Source organism: Mirounga angustirostris, unplaced genomic scaffold, assembly GCF_029215605.1.
Source record: "Mirounga angustirostris isolate CCGP_5_RB_7025 unplaced genomic scaffold, mMirAng1.0.hap1 SCAF_3, whole genome shotgun sequence".
Taxonomy (NCBI): domain Eukaryota; kingdom Metazoa; phylum Chordata; class Mammalia; order Carnivora; family Phocidae; genus Mirounga; species Mirounga angustirostris.
In genome coordinates this window covers 180,115,356-180,133,586 of record NW_026991711.1, presented here as the reverse complement: position 1 = coordinate 180,133,586, position 18,231 = coordinate 180,115,356, and the positions used below count along the sequence as shown (strand labels likewise).

Genomic DNA, 18,231 nt, shown 5'->3' with positions numbered 1-18,231 from the left:
ACTGGATTTGCTTCTGCCTCTGCAGCTCTGACCTACTGATATTAAATGTGTAGGATTCTTCCTTTCTACATCTGTCATCTGAAGGTGAATAATTTATTGAACCAAATTTTTTTTTCTTATGACTGAATTTGATTTAAAAATAGGCTCCATTTTCAGGTTTCAGTGGTTAGTTGAGGATCATAGCAGATCATTCCACCTCTTCTTCCCTTTGGCCCACTGGTAGGACAAACCAGTAATGATGTAGAAAGTTGCAACAATAAAGTGCATTGGCAAGTGCATGCCAATATTTTCTGGAATGTCATAGCAGAAGTGAGTATTATGGGAGAAATCTGTATATATATTTTCCCAAGGGGCCAAAGAATCTCTTTTAAAAATCCTGTATATAGAGGCACCTATTTCTTTACCTTGAAATAGTGGCTCCTTCAGTTAAGCGTCTGCCTTCGCCTCAGGTCATGATCTCAGGGTCCTGGGATCGAGCCCCGCATCCGGCTCCCTGCTTAGCAGGAGTCTGTTTCTCCCTCTCCTTCTCCCTCTCCCTCTGCCTGCTTATGCACTCTCTCTCTCTCTCAAATAAATAAATGAAATCTTAAAAAAAATCATGTAAATAAATGGGAAGGTCTGATTCATTTTACAAAAGTTGATCACACAGATTTTGAAGACAGCGCATTTTCTCTTAAGAGAGGCATACGATTATAAGCTTATAGAAACACTTCACCCTTCAATGAAACTGTAGCACACTATATCATCCCAAAGGCAAATACCTAATAAAAGAAACAGGTGGAGACTGGGCTTCTGTGGAAGGTTTAATCCAATCTCTTGCCCTTACATTACGAGTAACTGGAACTCACCTAAAACACAAGTATAACCCCGTGGGGCTAGATCTCAACGCTGTGCTCCATCCCTGGATGTGGTTGTTTTTATTTATTTGGCAAAAGTGAAGGCGTTCTCGACACAATCTAGACTTTAAGCATTTATCCAAGCTCCCTTTTCAGCAGTCCGGGATTTAAGGACACTTCTGGGAGGTTGTCCCTGACCTGTTTTCCCCATGGCCACCGTGCCTGGCTGACTCCACCTCAATGGACCATCTCACAGCTGCTGGCCTCACCCACTTGGCTTGGCTGCCCAGCCATTAGCCTTGGAGAGTCGGGCTAATTGTCAGTTAATTGTCACACGCCCTCAGGTCTGACAACCTACAACACTGGAACAGCTTCTGAGGCCAACCAGTTTCTACTGCAGCAGGAAGGATGGACGAGGCTTCTGGTCTGAGACCAACTGGCCCCATACTAGTCTGTGCCTGCCTGCTGCGGCCCTTTACATTTTGGCTCACTGCCCACGAGGGACCTCTGGCCTCTGCACGATTCTAGTGCGTGGACCACCTTCTGTCTTTGCCAGTCTTCGGCGGGCTGCATTCAAGGCTCAGTCTGGCTCCCCTCCTGGATTCAGAGCACTTCGGGCTAGCCTGCTCACCTCCCACTTGCAGGACAGACAGAAAACTGAGCCCCAACTGTGGCTTTTTGGACAGTGTGGAGAAAGCAGATGAAAAATTAATTTACCTACTTTTATTGTTAGGAATACATACCACAAGCAACTCTTGCTGGAAATGCCCTAACTTCAGTTTGATTAATATAGAAGCATATAACATCTTCAGTTTCCCTTTATATCATCCTAACAAACGGCTGTCGGCACTTCTCCTATGGTGGTTAACAAATAATGATTTATTTCATCTTAAAAAAACACAACAACAACAACTTTAAAAACAACAGAGGATGAATGTTCTACCATGAGTCCTTATTACCTATGAAACCAGAAATAATTCTCTATTTTAATAAAAGAATAAAAATATGTCTCTCCAAGGTAAAGAAAAACCAATGTGCATAATAACGGAGTGCTCAGAAACACAACCAAATTCCCTTTTTATCTCAGTAACTAACTTACCCTATAACGGAAAGTAAGGCTTGGTTGGGTAGAATTCATATTACAATTAGCTTTTTTTCCATATTAAGAAGGGGAGTTTGAAGTAAGGTTTTTTTTTTTTAAAGTAGTTTCAAAGAACTTGGAAAAAAAAAAACACGCCAAGACTGCTCTAGTCCAAAGCCAGAACAGAGTTTTGTATGGGCTGCAGATAATTTAATATTTGAGAAGCCTTTTCAACATTCTCCAACTGCAATCAAAACTAAAGCAATAGTTAGGGGAAAAAAATAAATGAGTAAGCAAATAAAACCCAATATCTATATAATTATCCACAGATCAAACAATTTAGGGACAATAAAATAGAACAGCATTTCAGCTAATTCAAATTCAAAATAATGGGACAACCATTCACTAATCTAGCAACAACAATTCCGGCTAATTTTACCGTTAATATATTGGGGATAATTGCCTTATCAGTCAAAAGACTTAAAATCAATTCTGTACAAGTTGATTAATCTCAGGCACCAAAAACTGAGCATGAAACCTTCTTGATTGGCTCTAATCCTCTTTCCCCACATAAACAAGCATACTGCCCAGTTTCTGAGTCCTTGGAAGAGCAAGAAAACGAAATAATGTCAATGTAGAAAGGATACCACTAGGGCTTTGTCTCCCCTTTTCTTCTGACAACAGACCCATTTCATTTTGGAGAACAGCTCCTCCCACAGGCCAACCCTAATCCCAACCCTAACCATCACTGCCCATCACGGCCCCTGCTCACACAGGCTGGCTCCTACCCCGCAGGACCAATCGCCGTCCTCGGCACCCTCCCAGAGCATTTATTGCAGCAATGGGCTCACTGTCCAGGTCAGGCCATTAGACACTTTCCCGAAATTCTCTCTACTACAGTCCTTTCAGGAACAAAACAGAATTTAAGCCCAGAGCTCCTTGGATCTAGCCTCAGAGAGAAGGCAGCCCAAGAGCACGGATCCACCATGTGAAGAGATGTACAGAGAAGCTTAAGGATGAGTGGGGAGACTTCCAGCAAAGATCTAGCCTGCAAGTCCTGTTCTCCCAATGGCGACCTGCCCTCTGCCCTTCCTACAGCGTGGCTATAAAAACCAATACATTTTCCTTTAAGCTTAAGTGAGTTTGAGTTGGTGTCTGTTATTTGCACTCTAGGAGTCCTGACCTGTGCAGATGGTAACTTCTTAGGTTTGGGAATTCTGGGTTGTCTTTCTACTCCTTGTTCTCGGGGCACTGCCTTTGTAGCCCACAGGGGTGACTCCTGGGGTCTTGTTTCTGCTCTGGGACCTGCTCCTCTTCCTGAGCCTCACTGGTCCAAGGGTAGCACACAGGGCAGTCAAGGTTTCACCTCTGGAAATTAAGGTTTTGATCTGAGAGAGAGGTTGTGGGGTTCTTCAAACAGTAGTCCTCCAGAGGGACAGGAAGGCATTCTCGGAGACACTGTGGTTCTGGGTCTTTCAGAGGTTTTGTTGCTCAGCCCCATCCATACTGAGTTCCATGAGCTGCCCCAGGCCTTCCAAGACATTCTACCCTGTCTTTCTTCCTTCCCCACCACTCCCCTTCAGCTGACTGCAATTGGTTTCCTCTTCAAACCAAGAGAACATGAAATTATACACAAAAAATTGTTTCTGTAAATCATTGGTTAGGACACTTTTCACTATGGGAAATGTAAGACTTCAATAAAAATCAGTTGAGCAATAATGAACTTTTTACCTTGAACAACAAGCCTAGAGGCAGTGTGGCCCCAGGCGTGGTGGATCAGCCCCTCAAGGATGTCATCAGGGCCGCCATGTTTTATTTCCGTGTTTTGCCAAGAACGGGACTGACTGCTCTCAAAGGTCAGTTCCCCTGGGGTCCCCAGATGGCTGCCACTCACAGTTGGGTCTACCTGGGTCATCCTTCACATCCAGCAGGAGATGGAGACACTCCTAATATCCTGGCGGTGGTGTGAGAGCTGCTCTAAGAAATGTTTAAGAGTCAGAACTAATTCAGCTTGGTGACTGCCTGGCTAAGGACTATGGGAAGGGAGGAGCTAGGGTGGGGCCCAACTTTTCTTGCTGAGGCATCTTGGTGGATGAAGACACCCTTCTCTGAGGTGCAGCCAGAGCTGGTTTGGCAGGACAGGGACCCCACGTGTGGGTTCTCTGCCTCCTCAGGCTTCACTGAGGCCTGCCCAGGAGCCGGCTTGGGGCCTGTCCCCAAAGCCTTGACCTTGGCAAGCAAACCACTCACCTCTGACATGGAGTGATTTCTCAAGGGGTGAGATAAGTAAATTTCTTTTCTCCTTGAATTGCTTCTGCTTCATGGGCAGAGAACCATTTGCATGAAGCAGGCAGCCCCCTGAATGACGTGTGAGCTGTTTGTGTCCTTGCTGCGCACCATTAGAGAATTCATGCTATGGACGTGGTGGGTGTCTACACAGCATCCGTCTCCACCTGCCTGCCACCTTCCCGCTCCAGTTTGGTTCAGGCACAGGTTCGTAGCCAGTTCTAAAGGATAATTCGTTTAATCAGGCTCTCAACCCTGGCTGCACATAGAAATCTACGGAGGATCTTTGAACAAATACCAATGCTTAGGATGTGTGTGTGTGTGTGTGTGTGTGCATGCGTGTGTGATTTCCACTCTTCAGCTATTGCGAATAATGCTGCTGGTATGAATGTGGGTGTCCAAATACCCCCAGGGATATTTTTACAAAGCTTTCCATGGGATGAGAATACACAGTCAGGGTTGAGAACCATTAGCTCATGGCAGTCCCTGGCAACCGCAAGGGGTCTGGGGGAGAGGCATGCCCCCTTAGTCGGCCTGATCAAGCTGCTCCAGGCTAATTATCAGCAGCTCATATACCTCTGTCACCATCAACACTCAGAGACCCAAAAGGGTGAGGTAGGCTTTGTTTTACTTCCATATCTCAATGATCGAGCTCCCAGCCTGGCACCCTGCAGCAAACTACTGAGCTGCTGTTGAAGGAAGAAGACTTCCAGTCCATTATTTAACTGGATCTTACTGTTAAAACCAACTGCCCCCTTCAGTTACTAGAAATTATGTGCCATCGAACCCTGGGCCATGCGTCTGGCTCCACTCGGGCCTGGGCCTGGGCCTGAGTCAGGGTCTCAGACCTTTATAAAACAAAATTGCAGTTATGGAAGGAGCCCTGGGGGGGTGGGATGGGGGCACAGGGTAGGGGTGGAAGTTGCTACAGCTTGGCTCCAGTTTCTTCTGGGACAGATGCTCTGAAAGGAGCTGCTGTGCCCATTCCCTGCAGCTGAATGAGAGGCTTAAGTAATCTTCCCCACAAATACCTGCTTCCCTATCCCCATAACCCACTTGAAAAAGAAAAGCCAGACATGAAGCTGTGTTTTTCTTGAGGTGGCTTTTCTGTGCTCTCTACTCACGTCTGCAGCCCCACGTCCTCGTGTTTACACTGCTTTTCATGTTGACCTGAATTCTCACGATCATTTTTTTTTTTTTATGACAGCCTATGGAAATTTTAAAAAGTAGCCCCGGATAAAAGAAATGCCAAAACACCCGCGAGACTTCTGCCTGGTTCCATTTTTAAGTCTGTGGACGTATTTGGAGAGAACCTCTTTCTAATGTGAAGCAGTAGTGTGGCAAATCGAGAATGCTCTCCTATCCGTTCCCCTGTGGGCTCAGAAGCCAGATGCGCCGGGTGACGGGACGGGGACAGCAAGGACGCGTCTCGGGAGGGAGAGGAGCCAGGCGCCTAACTGCTCCTGCAGAATCTTCCAGATCTGGTCAGGCCGGGGTGAGGATGGGGCAGGAGAAGCAGCAGCGGGCAAATTCAGGGGCAGAGCTGGACTTTATTTGAAATGTGGATTTTTTTTTAAAGATTTTATGTATTTATTTGACAGAGAGAAAGAGAGAGAGCACAAGCAAGGGGAGCAGCAGAGGGAGAGGGAGAAGCAGGCTCCCCGCGGAGCAGGGAGCCCGATGCGGGGCTCGATCCCAGGACCCTGATCATGACCTGAGCTGAAGGCAGACGCTTAACGACTGAGCCACCCAGGCTCCCCAAATATGACATTTTTAAAAAAGATTTTATTTAGTTATTTGTCAAAGAGAGAGAGAGAGCAGGGGGAGTGGGAGAGGGAGAAGCAGGCTCCCCGCTGAGCAGGGAGACTGGAGCCTGATGCGGGGCTCGATCCCAGGACCCTGGTCATGACCTGAGCCGAAGGCAGATGCTTAACCGACTGAACCACCCAGGCGCCCCAGATGTTTGGTTTAACATGGAAACTTTTCACATTCATTTTTGATTTAAGCACTACATTAAAATCATTTACCTTGGTTGCGGGGCTGTCTGGCACACCATTTTGTGCCTTACTTCCCTCACCGAGGCCCAGTCCTGACTCCACTGGCTCTTGGCTCGCCCTTGCTTTTCTTTGAGTTAGGGTGTGCGTTTTCAGGAGGGAAGCAAGATGTCTCTCCGAGTCTCGTGTAGCCATAAGCTTGTTTCCTCTGGGCTTACTTCCTCCCAGGCCTTTGCCTCTGCGCATTCTGACAAGCTCTCTCGCTACGCGTTCACCTCTGCTGCTTCTGCCCTTCCCAACCCTCCGCGCCACCCTTCTTGCAACTGCCAACACCAGGCACCGGGAGGAGAAACAAGAGGGCGGCCTTTCCCTCAGGGGTCTTTTGCTAACAGTTTTTGAGCTTCATATGGAGAGTGCCACAAACAGCAAGGGCCCATTCCTTTTTAGAGACATCTTTCTTAGGCCAGTTATGATGGTCAGTAGGCCCTGTGGTAAACCATGGCCAGCCCTGTGCTCTGGAACCTCAAGGCAGCTGGCTAGTACACCAGGAAATGGAGCTCTGAGGTGACTTTAACTGTGCTAACCATAGCAGCCCTGGAAATTCTGAATATGGTAAAAGGGTAGCCGAACCTTTATATGCAGGCGGGCGTCTCTGTGCCCACCACGGCCCCCAGCCCAGAACAGTACAGAAGGAAGCGAACCCATGATTCTGGGCTCTTTTGACCCAGTGGGACCCTTTCTCTAAAAGGGCAGCCGAGATCCTTAAAAATCCAGGCCTGTCTGTGTGAGGGCCTAAGCGGGGAACCCTATCCACCCGCTCGCCTCCTTGACCCTGGGTGTTTTTCCTGCACTGCTTCTGCATCATCAGTAAACCAACATGAACCTAAATGACTGAGCCTCTGTTGCCATTCTAGCCAATCTTCCAGATCATGAGGGTCTAGCCCAGCTGAGCCTCCTTGATATTATCTTAATGATTCATTATTATTATTATTATTATTATTTTTTAAAGATTTTATTTATTTGTTTGACAGAGAGATAGAGAGAGAACACAAGTAGGCAGAGGGAGAGGGAGAAGCAGGCTCCCCGCAGAGCAGGGAGCCCGATGCGGGACTCGATCCCGGGACTCCGGGATCATGACCTGAGCCGAAGGCAGCCGCTCAACCGACTGAGCCACCCAGGCGCCCTCATTATTATTATTATTATTATGATGATGCAGGGGCCACAAAATAATAATTACTTACCTCATGGGCCTGATGGGAAATATAATTACACATGCAAACAGCTGTAGACATAATACAGTGTGAAGAACACACTGATATGTCGGCCACAGCGTTACTGGGACGGTCACCTGAAGACCTGACTGCAGGACTTACCAGCACCGTGTGCATCCCGGTGTAGAGTCTGCTGAGACACACCAAGGTGGAAAACACCACAGCCATCAGCAGTCCCAAAGCAAAGGGATACTGTGTGGGGAGAAGGGAAAACAAGGCAATGAGATCGTGCTCACACGGTTCGACACGGTGGGAGGAAAGGGTTCCCACCCAACGACTGCTAGCCTCGACCTCAGTTTCCCCAGAGCGGCAGTCTGATGGTCTCAAGCCACTTGAAAAGTGGGAAAAAGAGCAAAAAGAAGGGGAAGATGCCTACAACATCGTTAGAACTCGGCTTAAGGCCTCATGACCACAGACATGGTGCGGATAGTTTTCGTGAAGTAAATCATTCTTTATTTCGACCTATTCTTAGCCCAACGTGTATGAAGTGTAGAGTATGGAGTGAGGGGCGAGATAGATGGACAGCCCCATCACCTGGAAGCGCAACTGACGACTTCCTCTTCGAGCGCTGGGTGGTAAAGCTTGGCAACCACCGGCTTCCTAAGGAAGCCCAGCCAGGCTGAGAACGGGCACCTTTACGTACAGGTGTTGAGGCAAAAATCCAGACTTTACTACATCTCAACATTTGCTGGTGGTAACTACAGCAACCAGAGGAATCTGGCTACTGCTGAGTCCTATAAGGAGCATAGGGGTATTCTGCTTATAAATGAAGACGTAGAGACATAATCCATGTACTTCAAGCACCAACACCTGTGGTGTCCCATGGTGAAAAGAATAAAGACGACAGAGAGCTGTCTACACTGTGTGAAGCACTTTAGAGTCACCCCCTCCTCGCATCGGACACAACCCTATGAAGTGGGTTCTGTCATTAGCTCCATTCCACAGCTGAGGAAACCCTTAACCTAGATAATCAGTTACGTCGCTATTAAACTTTAGCGCACAGACGCTTTCCCACCCATCATCCCATTTGATCCTCACAACAGGAGCTGGCCCCAGAGAGGCCAAACGACCTGCCCAAAGTCACACGGTCCGTAAAGGGTAAGAGTCAGAACCAGAAGCCCCCTCTTCTGAATCCAAGACCAGCATGTTCTTTCTGATGCAAGATGGGAGTACAATTATACATGGTCGTAGGTCTTTTCTTAACATTTATCATTAACCGCATGCTGGATTTTAATTTAGGAAAAAGTGTTAAAAATGAATGAGTTAATGCTTTCAGAAATTAGAGTCTGGGCATTAGCCTGCACACATAGTCATATAAGTAAGCCATATTTAGAACTGTTTACAGCAAATAACCCAAATAGCTAAATATATTTATCATTAAAAATTGAGTAACAGCTCAGGCTGAAAACTGCTACATCATATGAGCTGAAAAGAGTTTTTTGAGAAGGACCAGGAGGCCTTGAAATGAGTCTATAAACAGTGGCTGTTGCTGTGTTCTTGCAGTCAGCTGCTACTTGGGGCTTTTTTCCTGCACAGTGCCTCTCTGGATGCTGAGAGCAGCCCGAAGGGGGCTGGCCTTGGGCCGCCCGTGTCCTTCTGGGGCAGATGCCCTGCATACGACATAGCTCCTAAGTCTGCATTAAGTGAACTCATACAGTACTGGAGATCTCAGAAATTTCTGATCTTGGCATGACACGTAAGGAAGTTACGATAGATTATACTATACCTAGTTGGACATACTCCTTAGACCCATCCCTTTCCCATCCAGGAAACTGAGGTCTGACCCCCAGGTGACCAGGCAGAAGACCATAGACGTAGAGCCAGGACCCAACACTAATTTTGTCCTTGTCCAACCACATCAGGCGGACTCCCCTAATTCTGCACAACCTGGAGCACAGAATGTGCTCCTGTGTTTTGAGGGTGAAGGGACAAAGCGAAACAGTACTGTCTTTTACATACACGACGGTTAAGTTTAATGAAATCTGAATTGTCTGGAGAGTAAAAGGTACAATTTATTAAATGAAACACAAACTTGGAGCAAAACTTCTCAGGCAAAAAAAACTTCACTGCAGTATTAGTGTAACTTGTAAAAGGTCTGACTGTAACTGGCATCTAAGCAGATTATTAATTAAGTGACATTCTTCTATTTGCAACATTTATCAACCTGCTGTCCCTTAGAGTACTCTAGAAAACATGGAGCCATTATTTCTAGTGGTTGAGCCCCAACCAGGGGCAGAGGCATCCTTGGGAGCCAATGGGGGGCCCAGACTCTTTCCTGCCCCGGGCCCTGGGGAGTCTAGCAGGAGGATTTATCTGGGGGAATCATCTCAGTCCTGGAGGACCAATAATGAGGATCCTAAGCTCCTCCCGTCTGCTGCAAACAAGAAGATGAGAGAACCGATAATGTGGGGTCTAGTCAGGCAGCTCAGGGTGACGATGCTCTGCTGGGGAGACTCCACACCCTGGTTCCTGGGGCAGTCCATGTTGTCTCGTGGTGGGGGTGTTGTTCCTGGGGGTATCACTTTCACTATGAGGCACGGCCTCATTTGGACGCTAAGCCATATGTCACTTTCTCTATGAAGAAATTGTCACTGATGACTCAATACATTTCGATCCCCCGTAGTCTTCATTTCATAAACCTCAAAGTCCCTCAAAAAGGAAAATTCTGAAGCAAAACCTCTCTTTGCTACCTCACTGCGTGGATGAGGTTACGTGGGAGGAAGAGGAGTCAGGCCTCACCTGGTATCTGTCCATGGTAGAGATGAGGAGGGTGAAGGATATGACTGTGGCTGCCATGGCGTGGGTGGACGGCATTCCGTACTCATCAATCACCCTTTTCTCCAGCTTTACCACAGGAGGGGAGAGAGGACGAGGCCACTTCAAGATGTCCTTGGCCACCTGGCCAATATACATCACCAACTGCAAAACCAAAGGACTGAGGTGAGTCCGACCAAACAAGTAAAACCCCTAGATGGTGTGAATTTATTTTGGGGTTCCCAGTCTGTTGGCTGAAATCACCATCCTCTCTGACCCAGCTACTAGCTGGGAAAGTCTTGTAGGATGCTATTTTAGTCAGACCTTTTGAATTCCAGAAGACCACTGGGCCAGTAAGACATGACATTAACACATCTTTTTTTCTTTTCTTTTTTTTTTTTGAGATTTATTTTAGAGAGAGAGAGAGTGCAGATGTTGGGGGGGCGGGGTGGTAGGGCCGAGAGAGAGAATCTTGAGCAGACTCCGAGCTGAGCGTGGAGCCCGAGGTGGAGCTCAATCCCACGACCCTGAGATCACGACCCCAGGTGAGACCAAGAGTCAGACGCTTAACCGACTGCACCACCCAGGTGCCCTGACATTAACACATATCTAAATTTTAGTGATATACTTAACAAGCATTTCTATACTTCGTATGCATGCCAGGTACTGTTCTAAGAGCTTCACAAATATTCATTCACTTAATCCAGTAACACCAGAGAATGCAGATCCATTTTATGGAGGAACAACCACTGTATATAGTAAGTGGAGGACCAGATTCGAAACCAGGGAGTTTTGCTTCAAAATCTGTAGCTGACGCCTACCATGGTAATTCCTCAAAACCCAGGACAGTTCTCAAATCAGAGTCTTTGTTTTCAAGTTTTAACCAGAAAAGCGCCTGTTCTTACAGAAGTTCTGCTTTAAAAAGTTTTGAATGCCACTGTTATTCCTGATGCATGTAGGTAACATACTGGATAAAATTTAATTTCTTTCAGTCATCAGGAGTAAATGGTATCAGTAAAATAAATGGCATGAGTATTTTCAACCCTAAAATCAAGACAACTCAATCTACAGTTTTTTCAAATGATTTTTCATGATGGCATGAACGAAAAAACTGCCCCCCCCCTTCCTTTTTTTAGAACACAAGATAGAAATCAGAATTTGGCTTCTGTATCCTTCAGAGATGAACAGGACTATTAACCACAGACTCATTTTGTCATGGGACTTTACAGGACGACTTCAGGATCGGTGATAAAGAGGGAAGAGCAACCCATTCCCCCAAGTCTGCATTTGCAGCTCAAAGTGGGGTCTGAGGGTGGGCGGCGTGCGCACCCCCTGGGCGCTGGTTTCAAAGGCAGAATCTCAGGCCCCGGCCTCCTGGACGGACGGAGTTAGAGCCCCATTGTCACAAGACTCCCAGGTGGTTCGTGTGCACACGAGAGTCTGAGGAGCCCCGTTTGACACTGTTCTTTTTTTTTTTTAAATTTTTTTTATTCTTATGTTAATCCCCATACATTACATCATTAGTTCTAGATGAAGTGTTCCATGATTCATTGTTTGTGCACAACACCCAGTGCTCCATGCAGAACGTGCCCTCTTTAATACCCATCACCAAGCTAACCCATCCCCCCACCCCCCTCCCCTCTAGAACCCTCAGTTTGTTTCTCAGAGTCCATCATCTCTCATGGTTCGTCTATCCCTCCGATCTCCCCCGCTTCATTCTTCCCCTCCCGCTACCTTCTTCTTCTTCTTTTTTTTTTCTTAACATAGATTGCATTATTTGTTTCAGAGGTACAGATCTGAGATTCAACAGTCTTGCACAATTCACAGCGCTTACCAGAGCACATACCCTCCCCAGTGTCTATCACCCAGTCACCCCATCCCTCCCACCCCACCCCCCACTCCAGCAACCCTCAGTTTGTTTCCTACGATTAAGAATTCCTCAGATCAGTGAGATCATATGATACATCGTTTGACACTGTTCTTGCACAGGTTCGTTTGTCATGGGCTTTAATCATAAACCTAACCCTATTGATTTTACGGGGGCTTTATTTACTTGTGATGGATGGAGTTACCTTGCTTTAGAACAAAACCCCTGATGAACGACTATTTCAAAATAACGTTCATTAGTCAGCCAGAGTGCTTCAGGGTTTCCACGTTCTGGTGCTTTCTTTTAACTCGTTTATTTCAAGCATTATTCTAGCGTTCGCACATCCCCCAGAAGGCGCTGCTTATGTTTTCTGCTCCGCTGCCATTTTGCTCTGGGTTAACAAACCAAGAGCTACCGTCTGTGCACAGCAGGCCAAATCCACAGGCTTTTCAGTGACAATCACTGAATTCCATAGCTGTGATTTCTAATCGGACTTTGAAATTCAACCTCTTTACCATCCCCTTATTACCAGGAACTACTGTCCTGGAAACCAACGCACTCTTTCATGTTTCTGCCTCCCTCCTGTGAACCTGTAAAAACCACATCAGACTGACAATTATGTGTGCAGTTGGAAAACTCACAGCCATCACTGACTACCAGGAATGTCGCAAAAGCTTCTTGAGATGGATTTCTCAACACTGTCCCTTCCCCACTCACCAGCAAAAATAAAACACGGCTGGCGTAATAACTCTAGTTTGTTCAGAAATTCTTGAAATCCTCAGACAGGGACCCTTAATATCATTAGGTGAAGACAGCCCGGGAGGTCTTCAGACAAATTTTTAGATTTCCTTGAAGTTGACAAATCCCTCTGACTTCATTTCTATTCTGCCTTCCATGTTTGAAGGATGTTCTTAAGAATTTGGACAATTGTTCATTTTCTTTCAACAATATTACCACAGCATCACATTGTATCTGATCAATAGATTTCAAGTAACAGTTACCGTAGTGACAGCTCTCTTTAAACAGATTGGGTTATATTTTTCAAGTCATCTGTCAGCAGACAGATTAAAAAAAAATTTTTTTTTAAGCTGGAAGAATGTTGGATAGGTTTATAAGTGTTGGAAGAATGGCAAGTAGAAATTATTTAAATAAGAGAGAAAAAACCCCACAGAAATTGATGGACTGGGAACCCAGAGGTGATCGTGTACTTGGAAATGTTTAAGTTCAGAAGAGCTAAACCACTGGTCCTCACAAGGGACGTATGGTTTCCCGGGAGACACTCCCGGTTAGCTCGATGGTGGTAGGTCCTGCCGGCATGAAGAGGGGAAGAGGTCGGGGTTGCGGTGTGCCAATCACACACAAGATGGTGTCATTCTCCAACATCGTTTTTTGTCTCTAACATGACTCTGGAGGGCTCCGCCAGACATCCTTGTAGATGAACACCTATCTGTAATCCTCTGAACGGAGAGCCTAAGTCTCTGATACAAGTCAGCACCAAATATTTTTTTGCAAGGTTTGAACATGCACTGAAGGTTCTGAGAACATCAACACCAGGTAAACGGAGGGAAGACTGAAGTTTGGTTTGTTTGGAACTGTATCTAGAATGGCTCACCGTTCGGAGAAACGGGGTCACCAATGGAAATGCTGCTTGTTGTGTTTGAGATCCTAATGCCACACACCCATGTCCACAGCACTGTAGGTGACACAGGGACACTGTGTACAGGTCCACGGATCCTACCACCCTACGTGGACAGGCCCCAGAATTTGCTTATTTCAAAAGCCACCTTCTGGGGCGCCTGGGTGGCTCAGTCGTTAAGCATCTGCCTTCGGCTCAGGTCATGATCCCAGGGTCCTGGGATCGAGCCCCACATCGGGCTCCCTGCTCTGCGGGAAGCCTGCTTCTCCCTCTCCCACTCCCCCTGCTTGTGTTCCCTCTCTCGCTGTGTCTCTCTCTGTCAAATAAATAAAATCTTTAAAAAAATAAAAAAATAAAAGCCACCTTCTTATTACAAGGCAGATTTTTAGAAATTATGTAAGTAGGTCATATTTTCTATGAATCTCATTTAAGGAAAGCAACAGGGGCACTACAAAACATTTAGAATATGAAAGGAGGTGATACTATGCGAAGTTTAGGAAGACAGACACCAAAGAGCACATATTGCATGATTCCATTGATATGAAATATCCAGAATAGGCAGATCCAGAGAGACAGAAAATAGATTAGTGGTTGGCTAGGCCTTGGAGGCCAGATGCCTGCAATCAAGGTGTCAATAGGGCCACACTCCCAGGGGTTCTCGGGTAGAGTCCTTTCTTCGCCTCTTCCAGTTTCTGGTGGCCACAGGCCCTCCTGGGCTTGTGGCCACATTCCTCCAATCTCTGCCCCTTTGATCACATTGCCTCTTCCCCCTCCTTCTGTCTCCTGCTCTTCTGTCCATCTCAACTCTCCCTCTGCCTTTTTCTTATAAGGGCACTTGCCATCGGATTGAAGGCCCACTCACATATCCAAGATAATCTCCTCATCTCAAGATCCTTAGCAGAATTACCTCTCCCATTATTCTTTTTCTTTTTTTTAAATTTTTTAAATTTTTTATTTTTTTGAGACAGAGAGAATGAGAGACAGAGAGCATGAGAGGGAGGATGGTCAGAGGGAGAAGCAGACTCCCTGCCGAGCAGGGAGCCTGATGCGGGGCTCGATCCCAGGACTCCGGGATCATGACCTGAGCCGAAGGCAGTCGCTTAACCAACTGAGCCACCCAGGCGCCCCCATTATTCTTTTTCTAAAAGAGATAGTGTTCACAGGTCCCATATAACTGGATGTAGACGTATCTTTGAAGACTGCCATTTAATCCTCTGTATTCAGCAAATAGTGTGTGAATGACCAGGCACTGGGCTGGATTGGGGATCACCATGAAGAACAAGGTAGACGGGATCTTTGTTCTCATGGAGCCTATGAATCGAAACATTAGCAGAAAGTATGCTTAGCTTCTTTGCATTTTATTTGCTTCAATAAAACAGCATTGTCCTGCTTAAAACAACAACAACAACAACTGTGCTGGGCCTGACAGAATCAAAAAGTCTAATATATTAAAAACATTACTGCAGATATAAGCATCAATGTCATTAGGGAATTACAAAATAAATCAGGGAGATATCATTACACATCTGTCAGAATGGTCAAAATCTAAAACACTGACAACACTAAGTGCTGGTGAGGGGGAGTAACAGGAATGCTCATTCTTCGCTCGTGGGAACGCAAAATGGTGCAGCCACTTTGGAGGACAGTTCGGTGGCTTCTGACAAAACTAAACATTCTCTTACTGTAAGATTCTGCAATCATGCTCCTTGGTATTTAACCCAAATGGAATTGAAAACTTATGTCCACACGAAGCCCGGTACATGAGTGTTCACAGCAGCTTTATTCATAAGTGCCAAAACTTGGATGTGACTAAGAAGTCCTGCAACAGGTGAAAGGATAAATAAACCGTGGTACATCCAGACAAAGGAATATTATTCAGCGCTAGAAGAAACGAGTTTTCAAGCCCTGAGAAGAAAATGGGAGAAGCTTAAGTCCACACTACTAAGTGAGAAAAAAAAAATCTGAAAAGGCAACATACTATAGGATTCCATCTATATGATATTCTGGAAAAGGCAAAACTGTGGAGAAGTAAAAAGATCAGGGGTTGGCAGATACTGGAGGCGAGGAAAGATGAATAGGTGGAGCACAGAGGATTTTTAGGGCAGTAAAACTACTCTATGTGATACTGTAATGGTGGATACAGGTCATTATACATTTGTCCAAACCCAGAGAATGTTCCGCACCAAGAGTGAACTGTAAACGACGGACTTTGGGTGATTATCATGTGTCAGTGTAGGCTCATCAATTGTAACCAATGTACCACTCTAGTGTGGGCTGTTCATAATGGGGAAGGCTGTGCATGGCTGAGGGCAAGGAGTATATGGGAACTCTCTATACTTTTTGTTCAACTTTGCTATGAGCCTAAAACTGCTCTAAAAAATTAAGTCTATTAAAAAGAGTACTATGGGGCACCTGGGTGGCTCAGTCAGTTGGGTGGCTGGCTCTTGATTTCGGCTCAGGTCATGATCTCAGGTACCTGGGATTGAGCCCCGAGGTCCTCCCCGGCCAGTGGGGAGTCTGTTCAAGGATTCTTTCTCCCTCTCCCCCTGCCCCTCTGCCCCCCGACCCCGATCTTGTGCTCTCTCTCTAAAATAAATAAATCTTTAAAAAGAAGAAAAGAGTACTGTGGCAGAAGAGAACTATTTCTCCACTTAATTTGCAGTTCAAGAGTATAATGATTAACTTGACATGGCTTGCCCTAAATGGAAGGCTTCGCTCTGTATTGTTGAAGGGCCCTCCTACCTAAAGGGACCAAATTAAGTTTCATCATCCATCATGTTCCTTTGGGCTGAGGCCCCAAAGGCCTATATGTGAAGGAAAAATCCATGAGAGGCGGCAAGGCAGGAAGCAATTATAGATCATTAATGCCTTAGCAAGCTGTCTGGGTCCCCTGCACGGTGCTGGGGCCCTGTGGCATTTGGTGATGAGGAATTAGTCCATTTTTTTTTTTTTAACTTTTGCCCTGATTACAAGATAAAGGAAATGTATAGGTCGGGGGTGGGGGGGTATCCAGTTTTCTGGATAGTCTACTGTTTATGCCAAGCAGATAAAAGGCTTTTTCTGGGAAACCAATTCTGTCAACACAAAACATGTCTTACCGGCATGGAAGGACTTCCAACTTGGGGTCCGTTCTTAATGTCTGGATTTATCTGAGGCAGTCAGAGAAAACAGTGCATGTTCTCTTCGCGTGGTTGCCCTTTCTAGTTATTACAATCCCACTGACAACTCCATGGTGTCTAACACATCTCAGATTAACAAGACTTTACTTTTCACACTAGTATAAATAAAACCTAGATAGTTTCGAAAATAGAGGATCCTTGCAAGAACATTATTACTAGGAAGGCAGTTACTCATTCTTTTTTATACAATGAGATTACCAGCTGTACCCCATTTGTCCTCCTCCCCCCCAAAGCATCCCCACCCCCATGGTGTAAAGACTCCACTGTTGTTATAATAAAAGCTAAATCCTCTGTATGATACAGGGACATAATTTCAAATTACATCCCCTCACCATCCTCCATCCACACATACATTCTGATAAACTTTAACATCTTCCTTCCTTCTGGCTATACCCATAGCTCCCTCTGCCATGAGGGAGTCACAGTAACAAAAGTGTGTCCCTCAGTGTCATGGGGTGGAAATATTGTGAGTCACTGGGACTTACAACTAGCTTATCCATGGATTTATTTTTAAGAAGTCAGGAATTTAGTTATATCATTCTTTAACTGTTGGAGACTAGAGAACACTAACATGTAATCCAAAGACCACAGCTTCTCTGCCCGTACATACCCATCTTGTTTCTTAGTCCAACCAAATTAAGCTCATTCCTCTGCTTCTCAGGTTACTGATCTGATAATTTGGATAAAGAAAGATCAGACACCCAATCATTCCACTTTTAGGTACGTACCCATGAGAACTGGAAACCTATGTCCTCACAGAAACTGGCCCATGAATGGTCTTAGCATCATCCTTCACAATAGCCAGGAAGTTTAAACAACCTAAACATCCATCAGCTGATGAATGGAGAAACAAAATGCAGTATATCCTTATAATGGGATATTATGTGTCCATAAAAAGCAATGAAGTACAGACAAAGGCTACAATATGGATGAACCCTGAAAACAGTATACTAAGTGAAAGCAGCCAGAGGAGAAAAGGACAAATATTGTATCATTCCATGTGCAGGAAATGTTCAGCTTAGGCAGATCCATAGAGACAGAAATTAGGTCAGTGGTTGTCTGGGGCTGGAGGGGAGGGGAATGGGGATAGGAGGCTTCTTTTGGGGGAGATGAGACTGTTCTGAAGGTAGATCGGGGTAAGGGTTGCACAACTTCATGAATACACTAAAAACCATGGAATTACATTCCTTAAAAAGGTGAATATCATGGTATGTGAATTTCATCACAAATTGAAAAGAGAGAGAAATGAGACATCAAAATGGGTCCTCGAAACACCTCCTCTTTGTGTCCTTGAAGTCCTTTGCTGCAAAGTGTTACTGACAACACC

General features: G+C 45.7%; 1 protein-coding gene across 1 annotated transcript in view; it reads right to left on the bottom strand.

Annotated features, from left to right (window-relative positions):
* SGPP2 (sphingosine-1-phosphate phosphatase 2) overlaps positions 1-18,231 on the bottom strand; it is a 109,355-nt gene that overhangs the window by 21,443 nt on the left and 69,681 nt on the right. Inside the window, exons 3-4 of the mRNA XM_045867333.3 lie at positions 10,208-10,387; positions 7,571-7,660 (exon numbers count right to left, since the gene is read on the bottom strand). Of these exons, the coding sequence (XP_045723289.1) occupies positions 7,571-7,660; positions 10,208-10,387 (270 nt within the window). The remainder of the gene's footprint in view (positions 1-7,570; positions 7,661-10,207; positions 10,388-18,231) is intronic.